The following is a 23,680-nucleotide window of genomic DNA, read 5'->3' as shown; positions in this document are numbered from 1 at the left end:
CGTACAACTCGCTAATGAAGCAGGCACTTAAAACAGCAAGACAGATGGTTAGAGTAAACAGAATAATGGTGAAATGAAATGTTTTGACATGTTCTGCTTGTTTCTGAGTAAAGGCAGTATGTAGATTGAGTAGCCTCCCACCATCTCTCAATACTGAGATTTCTTATCCAGGTTAATTGGTCATAAACATTACAGATGCCCTGTCGGAACTTGGTTACCCCACCTCCCCATGTAAAACTACTCCTGTCCAAATAGTACTCACTTAAAAATGATGGTTCTTCAAGGGTTCTTTAGTAAAGGAAATGTGTATATAATCATGAATACTCAAAAACTCTTTGCATGATTAAAGGGTTTTTTGCATCATAAAAGGGTTGTTCAGATTGGTGAAGAGTGTGTGATTTAAAAAAAAGGTTCTTTTGTTGTTACAATCTAGTCAGGTTTTTGGTGGTTGAGTGTTTGTGTAGTGGGTAACACCTTAGCCTTCTATGCTGTAGATTGGGGTTCAATGCCTACTTGGATAAGGACATTCAACTAAGCCAATAAGAGTTCTTGGGCAAGACTCCTAACACTACTTTTGCCTACCTGTGTAAAATGATCACATTGTAAGTTGCTCTGGATAAGAGTGACTACCAAATGCCATAAATGTATATAGAATCATTTTTACTGTACATTCTCCATCAATCTGAACAGCACATTCATGATGCAAATAACCCTTTAATCGTTAATTAACCCTTTAAGCATTAGTGTAAAGTAAGGGTCGGGGCAATCATGATAGATGCAACTGGGCTTTCCAGGAGGACCATTGCTATACCTTTCATACATCATACACCATTCTTACATTATACACGGATGTTTTTGAATCCTGCTCCTGGAAACCCACAACACTGCACAGCTTCACTACTCTCTTTCCTAACCTGCCTGAGCCAGATCAGGTGTGTTCAATCAATTTTATTACACTGGACACGTTCCTAAAGGGAAATTTGCCATGGAAATTTGCCATGAAACTTTGAGTCATATTTGTTCACGGTGGTTTAATAGCTCCTTTAATAGTACTGTTTCAAATCGGACATGGTTTTGCACTGAACAAATTACTGAGGTTAGCAGTAGCATAGCAAAGCCAGTTCTAACATTTTGAAATCCTTAGCTGCATATCACAAATGACCTCGCTTAATAAAAAACAAATACAGTTATTGAAAGAAAGACATCTAAAGACATTTGAATGGCCCCTCCCTCTCCTCTGCAACATTCTTCTCTGGGTATTAATAGTCCACTATGTCCTGTACATTAAAAGCAAGAACAGAAGGTAAAGAATGTGTGTACATCTTCTGAAGTCTTCCTGTTATACATTCATAGAATTAAGTGCAATTTATAAGATGGATATTTGATGGAAATTCTGAGGTTTCAGTTAAGCCAGTTCAGTTGATTTAATGAGGACAAACTTAATACAACATTTCTGAGAAAAATCAGTCATTGCTCAAATCTTGGGTCTCACTTTATTTGGATAGTCCCCTATAGATTATCTACAGATGTTTCTAATGTCTGCCTGAAACAGAATCAGACAGTTGGGGCCAGTGCTGATCTGCCGGTTTTGGGAGAAGATATAGCTTAGCAGTTGATTCCCTATATTATCATTTTCTATAAGACCCAAAATTCATCTGTGGTCTCATCTTCTGTCCATGTAGTTCTGCAGGGCCTGGTCAAACACGGCCAGGAAGAAGTCTGCATCGTCTTTCGTGATGCACATGGGCGGCTTTATCCGGAACGTCTGAGAGGAAAGGACAGAGACAAAAATATGGAAGACAGGAGGGTTAACAAGGGTGGATGGTTGTGTTTTTGAGATAATTTTGACGTAGTATGTAAACATTGTGAAAGTTTAAACTGTTCGTTCCCCAGCCCTTCACTCGTCTTCAATCGTATTTGTGATGTCACAAAAACAAATACGTTTAAATACAGCCGCCAATTCACACTGAAGTTCAAAGGAATGTTTCAGCCCAGTGTAACGAAAATAGCTAATGCTGTCAAAAGTTCCTTTGACGCTTACTTTGTAAGTTGATCACCCTTTCAACCACTTCTCTTACTTTACAAGGGCATTATATTTCAAAAGTGTCTATATCTGATGAGTTTCAGTTCCATTTTATGTACTAGAATCTACATAATCTAGAACTTTTGATGACTTGTGTAAAATGTAGTTTTAAGTTGATTGATTATAAATTGTTTACCTGCCCATAAATCCCTCCTTTGCCAATCAGCACACCCATGTCCTTGGTGTCTTCAAAAATTTCAGCCATGGCTTCTGGAGAGAGGGGTTTACAACTCGCCTGGAAAAATTTACAGTCAGGGTCATATTTGCACTTATAATCATAGCTTCAGTCACAGCCCTGGCCAAATTATATGTTTTGCTGATTTCTTATAATTGAAAAATAACACATTCTCTACAAGGAGCTTGAATGTGGCATTTTTTCTGCAAATTTTAGTGCACAAGTTCCACTTGCTGAGGTTAGCATACTGAAAAATATTAAAATAGAAAATGTGCCAAAAGCTACATTTTATTTTTTTCTCCAAATATGTTAATTTCAGAAAATAAACATTAACTGTGCTTTAAAATGAACAGCAGTGTGTTCTCTGTGAAGATGTGTTCAATTATTTTTATTAAGAAAATCAACAAAATGTAATTTGACAAGAGGAACAGCAGAAACTTCCTCACATTTAAAGCAATAGAGGTTACAATAAAAACACACCAATCACACCTTGTAACAGTCCATATATGGAAACTAAGATGCTAAAATAGAACTTTAACTTAAATTGTTAACATTAAAGACACATGAAGTGGTCAAAAAATAGCGTATTAACATCTATATGTTTGGGCGTGGCTAATCTGCTGAACATTCTCGTTTAAGATTTGAGGATTTCAGATGATTTTCAATGATAACAGGGCAGCAAACAAGATCATTTACACAGATCAGTCTTATAGACAGCCTGTTAAAGGGATAAAGAGAGGTGGAAAATGGTCATGTAAAATTTTATTATGACTGAATCTGGTGCATAAAGTACACAAATATTGTAAGTGGACCTCAGCAAATACAGTAAATACATAGGTCACAGGCCCTTTAATCTGATAGTAATAAATAAGGTGAGAAAGTGATGCTTTTGTCTGTGATTTTGCTTTGTTTGTCTACATTTATTCAACCAATTCTGCTTAATTAGTAACAGAAAATCTACAGGTATGAGGGCTGAGCGAGGTTTAAACTATAGCTATGGCAAGGCTTTCTAACAGGAATGTCAGGACAAGGCACTTCTCTGCTGCCATCTGGTTAACCGTTAATGAGGTTTCATAGTTTAGGATGGTTGTGCTCATTAAACTCACACACACACACACAAACACACACACAGTCGCTGCATGCCAGTGTTCTGCCTCAGAGATGAAACACACACTACACTCATAATTATTAACTGTTCAGACAGAAGGTCACAAAAAAATCATCTAACCTCTTTGCATTCCTCCCAGTCAGCCAGAATCTCAGAATGCTGTGTTTAGTCATTTATGTGATGCTTCAGTTGAAGCAACTTCACAGCTCATGCCTTGCCAAAGGGTTCAAGGATGAAAGTCATCAGCTGAGAACCACCTGAGCCTCAGCTGTGCTCTCAGACTGCTGAGTTTTCAGCACTACACCACCCCACACTACTAGCTCCCGACCCTGGCCCTACAAGCCTTTCACAGTCTCAATTTCTTTGTTTTATTATAGTATTTCTTTTTTTCCAGTGATTATTTCTTGTATATTTAGAGTTTTAAAAAAGCAGTTAAACTTGTGTTTTACATTGCTGCTCATTCACAAATGTGGAGCATGGTTATCATGCCCAAACCTGACTACTGGCATGACTACTATCAGGCAAATAGCACTGTTAACTAACATGGTCAGTCACATGAAATTTATGGCACATGTCATCGAGTCAGATTTTGATTTCTGGTATTTGTTAGTGTTTGGTGGGGTGTGCTGGTTTATGTTGGTGTGTGTTGGTGTTCAGTGGGGTGGTCTCTGGGTGTTGGTATGGGTTCGGGTTTGGTGAGCTGTATTGCTGTTTACTGGTGTTTATTAGTGTGTGTTGGAGTTAGTGTTTGGTGGGGTATGCCAGTGTCTGTTGGTGTGTGGTGGCAATGTGAGCTTTCTAGCCAGTGAACTCAGCAGAAGCATAAAACCATGCTTTTTAGATACGTCTCAAAATCAGTCAGTCTAAATATGCATTTCACAATGAGGTTCCATGAATCTTGTTTCACAATATCTAATCAAATTAAGAATGTGATTGTTTCATAATTCAGTATCCCGGCATTATGTGTCATAAAAACTGTAACATCATACAGCAGTAGAGCAGATGTACACACACTTAATGCCAGATGGTTTTGTGTACTAATAGCATTACCTCACAGCACACACACCCCCACACATCCACACCAAATACATCAGCAGTTGGAGCTGAATGGTGCTCAAGCTGATCCAACTGGATTATCGATAAAAATTCTGTCCATACTTTTTCCATTTTGTCAGCTTGAGCCGTGTGTGATAATTTAAGCATGTAGTTATATATAATGGTAATTGGTAATTGATAAGCTTGATAAGATGCATTTGCCTTGAAGCTCCAGTGCAAACTTAAAAAGCTTCAGAAACATGTCTTGGCTGACTGGCCACATAACCACTGCATTAATCTGTACCTATTCGGTCATCGGTATTCATACTAGTTCAGGTTTATACAGATAAGATAAAGCATTCCTCTCTCTCACTTTGTCTGTAACCATCTCCACCCCGATCTGCAGGCCTTTTCCTCTGACATCCCCGATGATCTCGTATTTATCCCTCAGCTTGGCTAGTTCAGTCAGCAGGTATGTTCCCACCATAGCACAGTTTTCCTGAAGCCTGTCCTCTGCAATTGTCTGAAACAGACAAGGATGTAATATGCAAATGAACCACTAAAGAACCAGTGTTTTTACCAATCACAGCACCAAATTAGTGTTTCTGTGGGTGTTCTAATGAATCAAGGTGTTAAAGTAATCCAACAGTAGTAAATAGTTTTGCTTAAAATAATGCAGGCCTGTCATCCATTATTGATGTGGTTAAACATACTGCAAGGCATATGAGTATTACTGTAATGTTAATGAAATTACTTTTCCATACTATTATGCCCATAAATAAATAAAATACTGTTCAGATTATTCATAGAACTTTATGGAATATGGGGTTTGGCCTATTACTATCATTTTTATTAGTAGTACTGGAAGTATTATTATTTTTATTATCATTAAAACTGAGATTAACAGAATGATCTCTATAAACTCTATAATGAATGCTGAGCAGGTTCCTGAGCAGGTTCCAATGCTGGTTCCTGGAATGTAATCTTTTCATGATGAAATCATTTTTTTCTGTGTGTACATTATGAATAGTTTTCCAGGAAGAAATAATGTGCTGGCCTGAACTGGACAGTATAATCATATGCTTTTTTAGCCAAGTGGGGTGAATAACCTGGATACTAATGGTGGCTAATATGTTTAAATTGTAGTAAATTAGATTAGTACAGAATATATTTGGAAAAAACTTGCAATAAGTGCCAGTATAGCTATCATAACAAGACCTTTTATCTCTGAAATGACAACTTTATTGGAAAAGGAAAAACTTTCATAACATTAAAGCTACACAATGCAATATTTTCTCAGTTAAAATTGCAAGTGGTAGCATTACTGATTCAGGAGATTAAAAAAAAAAAAACAAATATCTAAAATATGAACATCCACTGCAGCAAGTCAGCCTTTAAAGCCTGAAATAAGTTAAAAGTCCGAGGCATCGGGTGAGATTTGTGGGAGTCTTTACGTCTTTATGTAACATCACAAGCACAGAAAGAAGGTCTGGCTCAAATGCAAAATCAACACTATACTGCTGAAGACATGATGGATACAGTAGATAATTCACTCATATCCTTGAAGAAAACATCCGTCTCTAAATCCCCAAAACTTATGTAGTGCAGCTTTATAGTTGTTAATGTATAGGTCCTTAGAAAAAGAGCCACTGAATATTAATCTGTACTTACATCCAGCACAGAGGACGCTATGGCACAGGCAACGGGGTTTCCACCGAATGTATTGAAGTGGAGCCCCTTTCCAAATGGTCTGGCGATTTCTGGAAAACACATTGTTGCACAAGTGATCGACACTTTAAAATGCCTATTTTTACAGGTGCAAAAGAGAAATATGATGCCAGCAGAAAAAAAAATCTTCGAGATTATCTTACTAGAGAGAAATACCATTGGCTGATTTTATGGCAGTTTTAAAAACAATACATTTATCATTTGAAGCTATTCACATAAACTCTGTGATTTGGTTTTAACTGTGTTGTTACTGTAATTTAGCACAATATCTTGAGGCTTTACTCCTTAAACTGTAGGCATGTTATTCAGTTATTGATATTAAGTCTTACTATTCAGTAAATACTATGAAATTAATGCAGAAGTTCTGTAGTTTGAACTGAGGAACTAAACTATGAACTCATAAACAGAGTTTATGAAGCTCTTGGTAAACGGACTTATTTGGTTCATCCTGTTGAAAAGAAGCTCTAGCAGTATGGCTGCATGATAATGGGTCAGATGATAATCACAATAAATTATCAGCGTATTCAGGAGTAAAATACCTTATCAGTAATGCACTTTACAGACAACAGCTTGTTTGTTTCAAGTCCTTAGTCACACTAATTAGTACATCTTAATTTTCTGACCAGAAACACAAACCTGTCCACATGATATGACTGAATATATGACTTCATGCACCAGTCAATAAAAACCTGAACCTAGGATTAACTCATTTAACTAACTAAAGCACTTTTTTGTTTTTTCTTTTTAGACCATAGTTCACCGCAGTTAAATATATTATGTTAAGGATTAATTCAGAAGACCAAGAATTGTGATCATTACTTAAAGATAACTATTTAATAGGATTGGGTTTAGGTTTTGGGTTTGGGTTAAGGTTTTGGTTAGAATTAAAGCAGGTTTAAAGTAGTTAGTAATATTTATTTGAATGTAACTTGAAAGTAAGTGAAGTATCTACAAAGCATCTAAAATGTTCTCCTTTCCACAACTCAACATATTCTCAGTACAGTGTGCTGCCTGTATTCTGTTTTTCATAGTTATTGCACTATATTGTCTGCACTGTGTATACTGTATTGTTTGTGTTCCTGTGTTGCACCATGGTCCTAGAGGAATGTTGTTTCGTTTCACTATATATAGCTGAAATGACAATAAAGCCTTTGTCTTGAACTTAAAAAAGCTCTGCCTAGCAGCATAAAAGGTCTATCTGTATTACCTTCTGTAGTGACCACAGCTCCCATAGGGAATCCGTTAGCTATGCCTTTCGCCATAGTAACCATATCTGGAATGATGTCATGACCCTGAAAGCCCCAAAAGTGACTTCCTGTGCGCCCAAAGCCAGTCTGGACCTGAAATATATGAAAAACAGAATACTTCTAACAGAAAAAACACAGTTGTAACCAATAGTTTGAACAACTCTGGACAAGTTACAAGGTATGTTGATTTTCGAAGTCAAAATAAGTTAACAAAATAAGTTCACATACAGTAAACTTAAATATGGCATTTTTCAGCAAATTTGAGTGCTCAATCTCTATTTATTAAATTTTATTTGTTATACAAATAAAAAATGTACAATAAAAGATGATTTTTCAATATGTTAAATTCTGCAGATAAACAGTAATTGTGCATTAAAATGGGCAAAATTGCGTTCTCTGAAGTCGATGTGTTAACTTTTCACTTAGAAAAACGAATAAACATCGAACGCCACCAGAGGTGCCCAAACTTTTGCATCCAACTTTATGAGCAGTACCCCAAAATGCATGGTTCTATACTCATAAAAAGCCAAAAACAATGAGACTGGCACATATGTACATAGCGTTTGAATGTCCTTATTTTAAAGTAGACTTTTAAGGTTCTTCTATGGTTTATACTAGATGTTGGTGTTGCTGGGAATGTTAAAGACCAAAGTGCAGTGATGAGTATGCTTTGATGTTTCTGAGACCAGGTCTGTGTTCATACCTCATCTGCAATGCAGATTCCACCTTTTTCCCGCACAAGCTTGTACGTCTCTTTCAGGTAGTTTTTGGGGTACTGGACGGCTCCACCGACTCCCTGACAAGATGAAGAGAAGATGAAACATCTAATCAGAACAACACTGAGGAACACCACACTTATTCTTCCCCAGTTATCCATTAATTATGAAGAAGATTATTAACCCTCCTAGGTCCTCCTTGAATGCCTTTTCTTACATTTTGTTTAGTTATTTTATACTCGTAACTCTTTGAAATGAGCTGATCTTACACTTTCATCTTCATCACAATTTATAAGTGAAATAGGAGAAACTTTATTTATATTTGATTTATATCTGATGGAAGGTTATTGTTGTTTGTCAACACTTTGAAGAAAGAAAAAATCTAAATGTAATTTGTATAATGAAGTATGTAATATGCAAAGTAACTATTTTAATAACTCTAGACTTCTAATTAGACTGGCGACCTGTCCAGGGTGTATCCTGCCTTCCGCCCGAAGACTGCTGGGATAGGCTCCAGCTCCCCCCCGCGACCCTGACAGAGAAGTGGCTTAGAAAATGGATGGATGGATGGATAGACTTCTAATTAAATTAATTTCTGATGACATGTCATATTTGGTCCTGGCGATGCATTGATTATGAAACCACTGTACTTCAGGCATTTGTGTCCATGTTGGCTGTGACAGTGTTATTATAATGAATTTCTAAGGATCCATATTCTACATAAGCTGTGTCCCAATTCAGGGGCTGCATCCTTCGGAGGCTGCACTTGAAGGCTGACTACATCACAGTGGCAAAGCTAGTCTGTCCCATTTCGAAGGCACCTTCATATGCAGCTGAGAAAGGCAAGGAAGGATCCAATGGGTGGATTCTTTGCCAGCGAATGTATCCTGCAGTTCTTTGCGTTCTGCCGAGGGTTTGAGAACATGGTGCCACCAGCAGAGGAGCAAACGACGGCTGAAGAGACACTTTTTTTAAACAGAGTCGAAAAGCTAGCAATACAGATGTTTTAAAAACACGATGTGGTCTGAAGCAAAACGTATGCTAATGTTTTGTTTTGTTTTAGGCAGCAAAGAGCAGACAGAGAGAAGCATCTGCAGACTGCGTCCTTCAAAGAATGAAGCCCCTGAATTGGGACATGACTACAGTCTCATTTATTGTTTTCCCCAGAGGTCTTAAGAGGTTTACATAAACTTTTGTACCAAAAACAGTCCCAATCCATTTTTCATGAGCTCTTTAGTTTTTTGGCTGCTTTTGGCCACTTACTGTATGTTTTGCTAGTGAGGTTCTGAGCTGTGCTAACCTGGATGGGCTCTCCAAAGAAAGCAGCGATGCGATGGGGGACAGTTGTGTCAAACATTTCCTTCAGCTGCTCAATGTACCTGTCATTGGCCTGGCAGTGACCTGTGGCAAGGAGAGAGTGATTAACAAGTTGTAGATCTGTTTAACACACAACTGAATTACAATTAGACAGATTCAGAGGATGAAGTGAATTCAAGGACATACAATGTATTTCTATAATATCTACAATAACAGTCTTTTCAAAACCATCTGTTTTTTTTTTACACAGCACAGCACCGAGACAGCCCTCTTACATGTTCTCTCCACTGATTCTGTCACCCTCATTATCTTTGTCCTCTCTCTTTGCTGGATTTGACCTTGCAAACTATAACACACTCATCTCCCATTACTACTTTTTTCATAACTGTGTGCCACAGGGCTCGGTTCTTGGGCCCTTTTTTTATCTACGTTTCCCTTGGTTGTATTACTCCCCACCATGGTTTTTATTTACATGGTTGCCATTAATACTTTTGTTAGCACCAAGGCTATGACTATTCTGCCAATCATAACCTTAGTTTCCTGTATTTGTGATACAAAGCGGAGTATAAATTCTTGCTTTTTTAAACTGAATCCTGAATGAACTTATTACCTATTGCCTGAAAGTCCATATTTGTTTTCTGCATTAAAAATATAGAAGAATCTGTCAAATCTTTCTTAGTTGTTCACAATTTGTATATAAACATTGATCCATCTTTTTCTTTTCATTCTGATAACTTTGCCCCCAAGCAAGATTGATGGGGCCTTTCTTACATCATAAATACAATTTTTTTTCCTTCTTCTCCAAAATAAGGTATACTGGTGCATTAGAGTCACATTTCTGATATAAAACAAAACCTCATACTGCCTTTAGATTGACCTGCCACAAGTTCTTGCTGGGACAGTTTATTACAGTAGCAGGTCTCTGTCTAACTTAAACTAATGGCTCCTAAAACCTAAAAGTGACCTCTGCCTGGACAAAATATTTAGCACTGACCTTTACTACTTAACATGTGATGGCATTTTTGAAGAAAAAAAAAAAAGATGATTAGTCTTAAAACAAGAAATAAAGGTCATAAAAAAAAAAATTAAATGTCATAAAAACGTCATTGAAAACATTATATTTAACTTCCTGATTCATGTAGACACAGCACTTCATTTTATGTTTTAAAACAATTATGAGTAAACTGTTTGTCATTGCTTCTTTTTTATGTTTTCCCAGATAGAACCTTGTAATCAAAAGCAGAAAGTGAGCTCTTACGATTAGAATGTTTGAAAACGGTAACTGTCCTTTATATTGTCTGATTATATTGCTTGAAATAGAATGTATTCACATAATATTACATTGAAATTAAAGAACATTTTTTGTGATCTCCTACAAACACCATTTTGGAGATACGTCTTGTTGTGTTTAAAGACTATTTTATATTGTGCAATCTGTGCGTGATTGTTTGCTCTGAAGAAAGCAGCAGTTGTGTTGGCCATTTTATCTCAGCACAGCTGTCTTTTTAGATAGGTGTTAATTGTTTTCACAGCAGGCGATTCTCCCCCCCCACCCCACCCCACGCTTTCACCCCTCATTGCTCAGTAGCAGCTGAACACAGAGTCACAAGATGTCACACAAAGAGAGTTAAACGTGTCATAGTTAATCTGATAAGAGCTTCCGGGTAAATGTTTAGCTTGATTATATTAAAAAAATGTCTAGTTAATTCTTATTTCCTTTGGCAGCATGACATCCAGGGGTTTTGCAGAAAGAAGCTGAAGTCCTGGTAACATAGTGCTGGCAATTGTCAAACAAAGGAGATTACAATGTCTTGATTCTGCTGCAGCAATAATCATCTACCCCATTAGCAGGACTGTCCTTTTCTGTCAAGCTGCCAGCTGCCAGCTACTTTCTTGGTAAACTGTTGACCATGAACTGTACATTATGCAACTGGGGCACAAAGCACCATGTGTGTACAGTGATCTTCTCCTGAAGAACACTGTGGACTTATTAACGTTGTGTAAATACTCATAATGCCATGATGTGTTCAGAGTTTTGTGCATAGCTGGGATTCCAGGCACAGCAACCACTTGACACGCGGCTGGTTTAAAAGAGAAACGGGTTCACAGAAAACAGTTAATGTTTTATGTCATAAAAAAAGTCATATGCTATGGGATTGATGGACTATAATTTACAGTACACTACCATTCAAACCTGTGGAATCACTTTTCATATTGATCATTCTCACTTTATTTAATAATACTATATACACTATAAAACAAAATATTATAGACTAGAAAAAAAAAGATTTTTTTTCAGCATAAATAATACTTATCAAGTGTATAGTGATGCATTCAAAACTGTCAAGTATTACTGTTATTTCAAATTCATTCTTGATACTCAGCTTCTTCAGTCATTTTAGAACAATATCCAGCCCTTGTTCATTATTCTGAACACGTCTTTAACCTGTGGCCAGTAACCATTCCACTGGCAGAACGGAAGTCAACTTAAATATTATGAATTAACCTGTGATGGACTGGCGACCTGTCCAGGGTGTATCCTGCCTTCCGCCTGATGACTGCTGGGATAGGCTCCAGCAGCCCCCTACGACCCTGAGGGAGAAGCCGCTTAGAAAATGTGTGTGTGTGTGTGTGTGTGTGTGTGTGTGTGCGCGCGTTTATTATGAATTAATATAATCAAATAAAAATATTTTCCACCATAGCTCTTTTATCAGATTAACTAGGACACTGTAGACTCTGCACAGGAAGGGGAGGGCTGAGAATCATACAATCCTGTACAACTGACACAATAAACAATATAATTTAAACACAATGAATCCACGTTTATAAATGTTGACTTGCTTACTCAACTACAAAAATGAAAATCCAATTTGCTTTTGTAAATCATACCGTTCCTCTGAAACATATTCCATCAATGTCACTGAAGATCAAAAATCCCTCATAGGTTAACTGAGGAGCTCCAAAACAGGTGGAAACTCCATTTAATGGCTACTGAGAGTTAATCCTTAATTTCTGAAACCTAGTATAGTAGCCCCACAGAATTGTATGCAGGAAATATTAATATTAATGTATGATTGCAATATTAGTATTATAATTCTTATATTAAACTTGCTTTCTCTTATGGTCTAAATGGTAGGAGGAGATACCACAGATGGTAAATTTTTCATTCATTCCACGTTTGTGTTTATTTTGTGTTTGTGTTTGTGTTATATTTAAAATTTATAGTTTAGTACTGTTTAGCTAGTTTAGTAAAACAAACACAAACAAGTGGAAACTTGAACCTCTCGATAGAGAATATACACCTAAATCAAAAAGAAACTGAATTATTATGTAACTACCTACTGTACATATACTACATTGCCAAAAGTGTTTGTTCGTTTGCCTTCACAAGCATATGCACATGAGTGACATCCCATTCGTAATCTTTTTAATATGATGTCGGCCCACCATTTGCAACTATAACAGCTTCCAGTCTTCTGGGAAGGCTTTCCACAAGGTATAGGAGTGTGTTTATGGGAATTTTTGACCGTTCTTCCAGAAGCGCATTTGTGAGGTCGGACACTGATGTTGGACAAGAAGGCCTGGCTCACAGTCTCTAGTCTAATTCATCCAAAAGGTGTTCTATCGAGTTGAGGTCAGGACTCTGTGCAGGCCAGTCAAGTTCTTCCACACCAAACTTGCTCACCCATGTCTTTATGGACCTTGCTTTGTGCACTGGTGCGCAGGCATGCTGGAACGGGAAGGGGCCGTGCGTACCGCACACTGCTGTACACAAGAATGCTGTACAGGAATACTGTGTGGAGGGTCAGTAGTGGGACTGTACTGTGCGACCACTGAAGAACAGGATGAAATGGGGCAAACAACGTATGCAGAGAAAAATATGGATTACAGTCTAATTGCAGAACTACAAAATGCACTTACATGGTAAGTGGAGCTGATAAAATGAACAATATGTGCACAAACAAAGAGCTGGTTTCAATGTTATGGCCCGTCAGTGTATATATGATACACATGGGGCATATTATTATTACATAAAGGGACTTACATTTATAATACATATGAGAGATTAGTGTAAATGTCCATGTCTGGCTCTGTGTCTGGCTCTGTGTACAAGGAGAGATGCATTTATCTGGGTGTTTATGCATTTATCTGTGTGTGTGTGTGTGTGTGTGTGTGTGTGTACCTGCTGAGCAGTTGCACTCTCTGATGGTCTGAACAGGAGAGTCTCTGCAGTGGCTCCCTCCCCACACACCCCGGAACACATCAGGACACATGGTCTAAATACATACATGCAGGTCTTGTCATTTGAAATATTTGTCTTTGTAACTCTGCAAATCTCTCAAAATGAATAAAGATGAATAACAGGAAAGAAAGAGTGTGTCCAGGAGCTGAACTGCAAGAAATGACATCTCAACAAATGTAATCATCTCACACGTCAACAATACATTTAATATCCCTCATTGTGAGACTGCAAGATTATTTAATAATCTTACAATAATAATTAGAAACATTAAAGATTTGATAATATATCATCTTACATTAAAGATACACACAGGCCTCCATCACGGAAACAGTTTCATAATTTCAAAAATCAAGAAGATATTTCCAAAATGAAAAAGTTAGTCTACATCAACACAATGTTCAAGCTTATTCTTATGTGTTTATAATGCATCACTTTTCTTCAGTGTGGAAATAACAGTGGTGCATTTATTAACTGTCAAAAACACAAGGCATAATGGGAAACCAAAAGGCACTGTAGGGCTGAGCTCATCTTAGCACAATGATGTTAAACACTAATAACTAGGCACAAGTTAACAGTATCTGCTTTTGCAAATCAGAGCTATATATTGGTAGACGTGACTCACTGATCAAGTGTAATTGATAACTGGATTAGAAAATGGCACAATCGTTCATCATCTATACGGACACAGTGACACCAGCATGTAATACCACCGACAAATGTTCAGACTACATGAAATGTGACAGTGATTGTGTTGCCCACAAAGAAACAGTCACTACTCATGTTTTCTCCTGTGGAATATTACATTACAGCAGGACATAGCTCACAGCACTATTGAGAGTTTGAAGCTGTACATACATTATGGCAGCCAAAACCAGAGGCCACAGGGTATTTGTAATCTGTCCTTGACGTCAGACCCATCGTCATAGGACTGCCACCATGATAGGAGCCTCTACATGACACACATCAACACAAACACACCGTAAAACCACTAATCATTTCAACTTATAACACTGATTGTCTTAAAATTTCAAGTTCATTCAATGTCAAATACTTTTTGTGAAGTTAACAGAGCAATTTGTGTTGTGTTACCTTCTGTTAAGTCATTGTTTAAAATCCAACCATCATCCACTAGTTAGGACTCACCCAATCACACGAAATTTTTCATTTCCAGAAGATTGACACTGAATTTTGTTATTCTTAGAAACAGGGTGACTAAAAATCACTGCATAAAAAATAGAACTGCCATTTTAATCATCTGCTGCTCCAAAATTCATCAGCCCATCTCTACCTCATCCATCACTGCTCAGTTTCTGACAACACAACAGTTGTTCACCAAATATTATCTGGGCGGTGGATCCTTCTCCGCACAGCATGGTCACTGACATGGTAGTACTTGGTACTAATCTGATTCATTCATTTTTAAAACAATGACTATTGCAACCATCTCAACCCTTGATGTTTGAGTCAATGTTCCAATGTTTACTAAAAGAGAAAAATTATGTGATTTATTATTTCAACATCAGATTTCTTGGCCATCGCTCATTTTCTGTGAAGAACATATAAAATAACACATTTTCAGTGTCTTCACACTGTACAGCTCCTAAACATTTATATTACACATGTGGTGTTGGGGTGATCCCACAGAGAATAAAAGTGTGGAAGTGCTGTGTCCTACACTCTGCTCTCCTACATGGCCTGTTGTTGGTGTGTGTGTCTGTGTGTGTATGTGTTTGTATATGTGTGCGTGAGGATGGATAACATGGACAGGCTGCTGACTGGCTACAGCTGCTAAAGGAGAACCCTACACTGGCCACTTGTGATATTTTAAACATCTGGTATTTTTACATAAATTGTTATGGCTGTACTAATTTAAAAAAAAAAACGATAATATGGTGGGTCCACCAGACAACAAGTGACTTTTACGTTGGTCATAATAAAGTGTGACAGGTGCTGGAATGAGTGTATTAGATACAGCGGTGATGCTGGGGTTGTTACACACATGCACGTCACTGCTAGGTTGAGAGTGGACCACCACCCAAAATATCCAACCCAGAGAGTGGCTCTGTAATCAGAAACTGATCAGTGATGAAAAACGAGAGAAAAGCTGAAACAAACTGTACTCTAACTACACCAGCAAAGTGAAACTACAAGAGGTTTCCTTTTCAAAATGAAAATTAAGTAATGAAATGTATTTAGAATATAGTTATAGGTGACGGACTGCAGATGTTACACTGTGTAAAACAAAGCAAAGCAATATGAAAAGTTCAAATGTCCCCAAGCAATATTTCACATCAATTCAAACCTCAAAAAACACTTCAAATCAACTTGTTCAACTTTCTACAGTGGGCTGTGCTGACCTTAGTGTGATGATATCATAGTTGCCTGTATGCAGTCGTGCCATGAGCATAGCCAGGTCATTAGCCTCCGAGCCACTGTTTGTCAGGTAAACTACCTGGAAAGAGAGAGTGTACAAACACAGCCTACACACAAAAAAGAAATAACAGACCAGCTACACAAAGCTCCTATAGCTAATTACCAATGTTCTGTCAGCGTCTTCATTAGCTCAGTCAAGATGACTATTTTCATTGTCAGTTTAAGTTCAGTTTCACTGCTCTGTTTTCCTATGCCCCTGAAACATTTTAGATGTAATCTTCACAGGTATGTAAACCATAGACAGACTAGTTGTACAGTACATTTCTATGATTAAGATCATTTTCAACAACAGCACTTTATCCTGATTAGATTTTCTTTACTGTGATATATTCCTCTGGTCTTCATGTTCATTCATCTATCTCTCCATCCATCCATTCATCCATCCATCCATCTAAAGCTGTAAACTTCAGACATCAAACATTTCTTGGCTTTTTGATAACATTTGTTTAAAAAGGGGAAAATTGTGTAAATCCAATTTTCACAGGACTATTACTTTAACGTGAGTGTGCAGTAAAGTCTGTTTATACCTTTAGTGGTTCAGGCAGAAGGGAGACGAGTTTCTCTGCATATTCCTGAATCTGAGGGTGGATGTAGATGGCCGTGGTGTGCCACAGATGCTTCAGCTGCTTCACTGCTGCTTCATTTACTCTCCTGAAAACATACAATAAATAGACTAGAGCTCTACACACAAACACAGGGTGAAAATTCACTGGGGGACAAAGGGGGACATGTCCCCTCCACTTGGGGGGTGTTGGGTGGTGGTGTTGGGGGGGTTTAATGAACAGACTGTCAAACAGATTGTCTGTGCACCAGAGCAAAAGCCACAACTGGATCAACTATAATATGTTTTATCTGATTTAATTTAATTAACCTGGCCATTTAGGGGGTTAATGAACTCTAGGACACTGTGCCCATTAAGCCCATTCTGTTTTGTCCTTTAGTAAGCAAGACATGATGGGTCAATGCTTTTGAGGCCTGTACAATTTCTCATTTCAAGTAATTTTTGTTTTCAAACAAAAACAGCCTAAGGTGACCATCCCAAGGTCAAGTATCAGCATGGGGTATATAAAGCCCACCAACACTGGGCTGTGGAGCAGAGGAACTGTGTTCTCTGGAGTGTTGGAGCTCCATCCAATATCTTTGGGATGAGCTGCAGTTGGAACTGATAAGATCTGACCTCACTAATTCTCTTGTGGCTGAATGCAAATTCTCACAACAATGTTCCAAATCTAGTGTAAAGCCTTCCCAGAGGCTGTTACTGAAGCAAAGGGCCAAATTCTCTATTAGTTTTACCACAAACAAGCTTTCATCATCAGACACATGGAATGAGTTATCATAAAGTACAGAATTAGCTTCCCTTTAAGTTATTTTTATTTTATGTCATTACTTCTGTAATATTTTGGTACTACATCATACTCTGCCATTTTATTCAGTCATTGTCTTGGACATTACTTATGAGAATATTTGAATCTATAAAATAAAAAACTTTTTTAAAAAGCCTTGCAATGAAAATCAACTGATTCCCATCTGTAATCCGCTCAGTCCTTCCATTCCTAATTAAACCTGACTGTAGTTAACCTTACGGGTGGCAGTGTCCGACGCTGACAGTAGCCACCCCAGCGAACAGGTCAAGATAACGCTTCCCGTCCACATCCCACAGCCACTGCATGTGGCCCTGATGAATAAACACAGGCTGCCTGTAGTATGTCACCTTCATAGTCATGGGGTGACAGTTTTGCTTCCTGATCTCCAGCAAACGCTCCTTAGACATTCCCTGCAGGAAAATTAAAATGATCAATATTATTTATATTTCTATACCCATGAAAACTCATATTCCTGGCATATAATTGGTTTATAACATGTTACACTGATAGTAATGTGGCTGCTACTGCTGCACCTGCCACTGCACCTCTCCTGCCTTACCTGGTATGAATCAGGCTTATAGTCACATGGGGGCATCTGAGATGATGGGTGTTTCACTGCTGCCTTCTGACACATGGTACCTGAGCAGAGACAGATTTACAGTTATCTAATCCAAGCGCAATGGTCAGGCTCAGTTGTGACTGTTCTGTTATTATCAGCTAAAACTGACTCCTGATAATCTGCTATGCTGTACTCTTAAAGTCTGAAGCTTCTGAAATGGTTTCTGACTGTATTTCTCATTCTCAGTGTACAGTTCAGTGTTTATCCTGCCTGACGATAAGCTGAGGACATGAACTAGGCATGTTAGAGTAAGAAAATACTAAACCAAGCCAGTGTAGTAATACTTCAGGACAGAACATTCTGATCTATGGACAGATACTGTCTTCAGTAATCTGAGTTGTCTTTATTTGTTGCTATGTAATTGCAGTTACACATAGACACACTAAGTACAATATAAGGAATAGTTGAACATTTTTACTGAACTAGTTGGAGTCTATTTAGATAGACAGAATGGGCAACCAGTAGTATAATACACAAGTTAAACATGAAAACATGAACTAGTTCTCAGCACCTTGTAGGATTAGCATGCAATTTATTCAGGATATATTACAAATGTAGTCTTCAAAATGTAACTGATATGGGTCTGAAATGATAAAGTACCATTAAGGATTACACCAGGGTCCTTGCCTGTAGCTTTTGGTTGCACAGAAAAAACATTTAGTCAAGGATGAAATCTTCATGTTTCCTATTTTAACCAAACAGGAGAATGTTCCTGATCACTCATACTTTTATACAATCTTTTACTGTCTTTAACATAATCTTTCTTTATTATATTTCTTTTCTTCTTTATGTGTTACTAAATCTCAAAAAATGTTTGTGAATGACACCTAGAAACAGAAAAAAAAGAACACTAAGGGCCCTAAAACAGAGCCATGTGGAACACCATATCACAATCTTCTATGTTTGTAAAACCTCCACACTAAGGGTGCTTTCATACCTATCTTGTTTGGTGCAGAACAATAAAAACCTCACATTACAAGCTTTATTGGTCAAATCAGATTTTTTGCTCAGATTTGATCTCTCTAACATGAAGGTTCACACTCATTTAGGTAAATGACACAAATCTGTCATTAATGTGAATGAATCAGTGACCTGAAATGACCTGCATACGCACATCTGTAATCAATAACTTCATGTAAATGTATCACATGCATCATGAACAGCAAACAGACAAGCAGATCGTGCCCTCACTGCGAATCCAATTAATATAATTAAAAGGGTCAGACGTGTTGCTTTTCCACCAATTCTCAGTAGGAAAAAAAGCTTAATTTCTATTTAGGAAACTGTTCCTATAGGTGGTGCAAAACCGTGTTAGTGTTAATGTTTAATACTGTTGAAGTTAATCTAACAGTAAACGTATTAGTGTAATTGTCAATCCAACACTGTTGGAGTTAGTCTAACAGTGTATTAGTGTAAGTGTTAATTCAACACTGTGTTACTCCAATACTGTTGGAGTTAATCTAACAGTGTACACATTAGTGAAATGTTAATTCAACACTGTGAGTGTTAATTCACTAGTATAGTTCTTAATCTAACAGTGCACTTATTAGTGTTAGTGTTAATTCAACACTGTTAGTACTAACCCAATACTGTGGGTGTTAATCTAGCAGTGAATTAGTATAAGTATTAATTCAACACTGTTAGTGTTAATCCAATACTGTTGGAGTTAATCTAACAGTGTAGTACTGTAAGTGTTAATTTAACGCTGTTGGTGTTAATCCAATACTGTTGGAGTTAATCTAACAGTGTATTAGTGTAAGTGTTAATTCAACACTGTTAGCATTACTCCAGTACTGTTGGAGTTAATCTAACAGTGTATTAGTGTAAGTGTTAATTTTCACGCTGTTGGTGTTAATCCAGTACTGTTGGAGTTTATCTAACAGTGTATTAGTGTAAATGTTAATTTTCACGCTGTTGGTGTTAATCCAGTACTGTTGGAGTTAATCTAACAGTGTATTAGTGTAAGTGTTAATTTAACGCTGTTGGTGTTAATCCAGTACTGCTGGAGTTAATCTAACAGTGTATTAGTGTAAATGTTAATTTTCACGCTGTTGGTGTTAATCCAGTACTGTTGGAGTTAATCTAACAGTGTATTAATGTAAGTGTTAATTTAACGCTGTTGGTGTTAATCCAGTACTGTTGGAGTTAATCTAACAGTGTATTAGTGTAAATGTTAATTTAACGCTGTTGGTGTTAATCCAGTACTGCTGGAGTTAATCTAACAGTGTATTAGTGTAAGTGTTAATTTAACGCTGTTGGTGTTAATCCAGTACTGCTGGAGTTAATCTAACAGTGTATTAGTGTAAATGTTAATTTTCACGCTGTTGGTGTTAATCCAGTACTGCTGGAGTTAATCTAACAGTGTATTAGTGTAAATGTTAATTTTCACGCTGTTGGTGTTAATCCAGTACTGCTGGAGTTAATCTAACAGTGTATTAGTGTAAATGTTAATTTTCACGCTGTTGGTGTTAATCCAGTACTGTTGGAGTTAATCTAACAGTGTATTAGTGTAAGTGTTAATTTAACGCTGTTGGTGTTAATCCAGTACTGTTGGAGTTAATCTAACAGTGTATTAGTGTAAATGTTAATTTAACGCTGTTGGTGTTAATCCAGTACTGCTGGAGTTAATCTAACAGTGTATTAGTGTAAATGTTAATTTTCACGCTGTTGGTGTTAATCCAGTACTGTTGGAGTTAATCTAACAGTGTATTAGTGTAAGTGTTAATTTAACGCTGTTGGTGTTAATCCAGTACTGTTGGAGTTAATCTAACAGTGTATTAGTGTAAATGTTAATTTAACGCTGTTGGTGTTAATCCAGTACTGCTGGAGTTAATCTAACAGTGTATTAGTGTAAATGTTAATTTTCACGCTGTTGGTGTTAATCCAGTACTGCTGGAGTTAATCTAACAGTGTATTAGTGTAAATGTTAATTTTCACGCTGTTGGTGTTAATCCAGTACTGCTGGAGTTAATCTAACAGTGTATTAGTGTAAGTGTTAATTTTCACGCTGTTGGTGTTAATCCAGTACTGCTGGAGTTAATCTAACAGTGTATTAGTGTAAATGTTAATTTAACGCTGTTGGTGTTAATCCAGTACTGCTGGAGTTAATCTAACAGTGTATTAGTGTAAATGTTAATTTTCACGTTGTTGGTGTTAATCCAGTACTGCTGGAGTTAATCTAACAGTGTATTAGTGTAAATGTTAATTTTCACGCTGTTGGTGTTAATCCAGTACTGCTGGAGTTAATCTAACAGTGTATTAGTGTAAATGTTAATTTTCACGCTGTTGGTGTTAATCCAGTACTGCTGGAGTTAATCTAACAGTGTATTAGTGTAAATGTTAATTTTCACGCTGTTGGTGTTAATCCAGTACTGCTGGAGTTAATCTAACAGTGTATTAGTGTAAATGTTAATTTTCACGCTGTTGGTGTTAATCCAGTACTGCTGGAGTTAATCTAACAGTGTATTAGTGTAAGTGTTAATTTTCACGCTGTTGGTGTTAATCCAGTACTGCTGGATTTAATCTAACAGTGTATTAGTGTAAATGTTAATTTAACGCTGTTGGTGTTAATCCAGTACTGCTGGAGTTAATCTAACAGTGTATTAGTGTAAATGTTAATTTTCACGTTGTTGGTGTTAATCCAGTACTGCTGGAGTTAATCTAACAGTGTATTAGTGTAAATGTTAATTTTCACGCTGTTGGTGTTAATCCAGTACTGCTGGAGTTAATCTAACAGTGTATTAGTGTAAATGTTAATTTTCACGCTGTTGGTGTTAATCCAGTACTGCTGGAGTTAATCTAACAGTGTATTAGTGTAAATGTTAATTTTCACGCTGTTGGTGTTAATCCAGTACTGCTGGAGTTAATCTAACAGTGTATTAGTGTAAATGTTAATTTTCACGTTGTTGGTGTTAATCCAGTACTGCTGGAGTTAATCTAACAGTGTATTAGTGTAAATGTTAATTTTCACGCTGTTGGTGTTAATCCAGTACTGCTGGAGTTAATCTAACAGTGTATTAGTGTAAATGTTAATTTTCACGCTGTTGGTGTTAATCCAGTACTGCTGGAGTTAATCTAACAGTGTATTAGTGTAAATGTTAATTTTCACGCTGTTGGTGTTAATCCAGTACTGCTGGAGTTAATCTAACAGTGTATTAGTGTAAATGTTAATTTTCACGCTGTTGGTGTTAATGCAGTACTGTTGGAGTTAATCTAACAGTGTATTAGTGTAAGTGTTAATTTAACGCTGTTGGTGTTAATCCAGTACTGTTGGAGTAAATCTAACAGTGTATTAGTGTAAATGTTAATTTAACGCTGTTGGTGTTAATCCAGTACTGTTGGAGTTAATCTAACAGTGTAGTACTGTAAGTGTTAATTTAACGCTGTTGGTGTTAATCCAGTACTGTTGGAGTTAATCTAACAGTGTAGTACTGTAAGTGTTAATTTAACGCTGTTGGTGTTAATCCAAGGTGTATTCATTAAGTGTATGTGTCACTGGGGGGTTTACTGTCTGACCTTTAAATCTTTTTTTCTTGTTTTTTACCAAAAACTCCTGGAAGTCAGCGTCGACCTGCTCGCTTCCCTTCAGTCTAACAGCCCTTTAATTGGGTATATCACTCAGTTTTAACCGCACATGCAAATCGGCGATGATAAGCGAACTATGCAAAACGTGAGGAAGTTATTTAGATAAGATCGAGATTTCAGATCACAGTGAAGGGACTGGACACTCAAACACTCACCACTTGGAACATGGACTCTGGCCACACAGTCGACTGCTTTCCCGAGAAAATGTGGACGGTGCGTTCGTGAAAAGACTGTATGCATTTTCAGTGTTGCTACACGTTTTTGTAACTTTCAGCAGGACAGAAATGCGTGTTGACGCTGACCGTGCTTGGTCGGCGAGTCTGGCTCAACAGCTGCTCTAGTACGTTTAGTTTTCCCGCCCATATTGCGGAAAGTCTCGCTGTGATTGGCTAAAAGGATTCCGCCTCCCGCCCCAGGACTGTTCAATAGTTCATGCTGATGCAGCTCAGCTCCTAATAATAGCCAATCAGAACGCAGGAAAGTAGGCGCTGAAAAACAAGGCAAATCGGATCTGTTTCCTTGCCTTTCTTCTTATTTAGATGTGTTTAATAGTGCTTGGCTCCTTTAAGGACCGTATTTGGGAAGGAGTTGTGACTGCTGATCACCTAAATAAGAGCTTTAAGTAGGTCTATACTGTTGACTAAGAAAGTGTAGATATGTTACAAAAACACTTAGTTTTGAATGAGATGTGACTTTTGGGCCTAATCCCTAGAATGTGCTTGTAAAATATTCCCATTTATTGCCTTAGCCTGCACTACACTCATATTACACTGAAATTCTAATCAATCAGTCAAACAATCAATCAGTCAATCAATTCATTAATTAAGGATGCAAAGCATCTCATGGCCTTGGCTTGCGACTCACTGATGTTGTAGATGCTTCAATCAACTACATTTCTGGTAAATGCAACTGAACCTGAAGTTGTGTGTGACAGATTCTATTAAATCTTACCCACCAAAAGTATCACCATAAAATTTCTTAATAACTGAAGTATGTGTAGACCATCTATAGGGGACCATCAAAACAAA

At 37.3% G+C, this 23,680-nt stretch overlaps 1 protein-coding gene across 1 annotated transcript; it reads right to left on the bottom strand.

Annotated features, from left to right (window-relative positions):
• Positions 1-1,011: 1,011 nt before the first annotated feature.
• Positions 1,012-22,983, bottom strand: agxt2 (alanine--glyoxylate aminotransferase 2). The gene is made up of 14 exons (XM_017715885.1): positions 22,808-22,983; positions 18,009-18,088; positions 17,669-17,859; positions 16,613-16,736; positions 16,010-16,104; positions 14,508-14,601; positions 13,593-13,686; positions 9,393-9,493; positions 8,080-8,172; positions 7,337-7,469; positions 6,073-6,161; positions 4,775-4,924; positions 2,220-2,318; positions 1,012-1,765 (listed from the first exon to the last, which is right to left on the bottom strand). Exons 1-14 carry the CDS (start codon positions 22,890-22,892, stop codon positions 1,664-1,666), a joined length of 1,530 nt encoding a protein of 509 aa, XP_017571374.1. The 5' UTR covers positions 22,893-22,983; the 3' UTR covers positions 1,012-1,663.
• Positions 22,984-23,680: the final 697 nt, after the last annotated feature.

Source organism: Pygocentrus nattereri, chromosome 16 (genome assembly GCF_015220715.1).
Source record: "Pygocentrus nattereri isolate fPygNat1 chromosome 16, fPygNat1.pri, whole genome shotgun sequence".
Classification (NCBI taxonomy): Eukaryota; Metazoa; Chordata; class Actinopteri; order Characiformes; family Serrasalmidae; genus Pygocentrus; species Pygocentrus nattereri.
This window is presented reverse-complemented; position numbering and strand designations above follow the sequence as displayed.

Excerpts from the sequence above, each read along its gene's own strand:
- agxt2 (XM_017715885.1), bottom strand. The coding sequence starts at position 22,892 with ATGCATACAGTCTTTTCACGAACGCACCGTCCACATTTTCTCGGGAAA. Across the intron at positions 16,105-16,612 it reads TTCTGCCTGAACCACTAAAG|GTAGTTTACCTGACAAACAG; the intron begins GTATAAACAGAC and ends CTCTCTTTCCAG. Across the intron at positions 8,173-9,392 it reads TCTTTGGAGAGCCCATCCAG|GGAGTCGGTGGAGCCGTCCA; the intron begins GTTAGCACAGCT and ends TCATCTTGTCAG.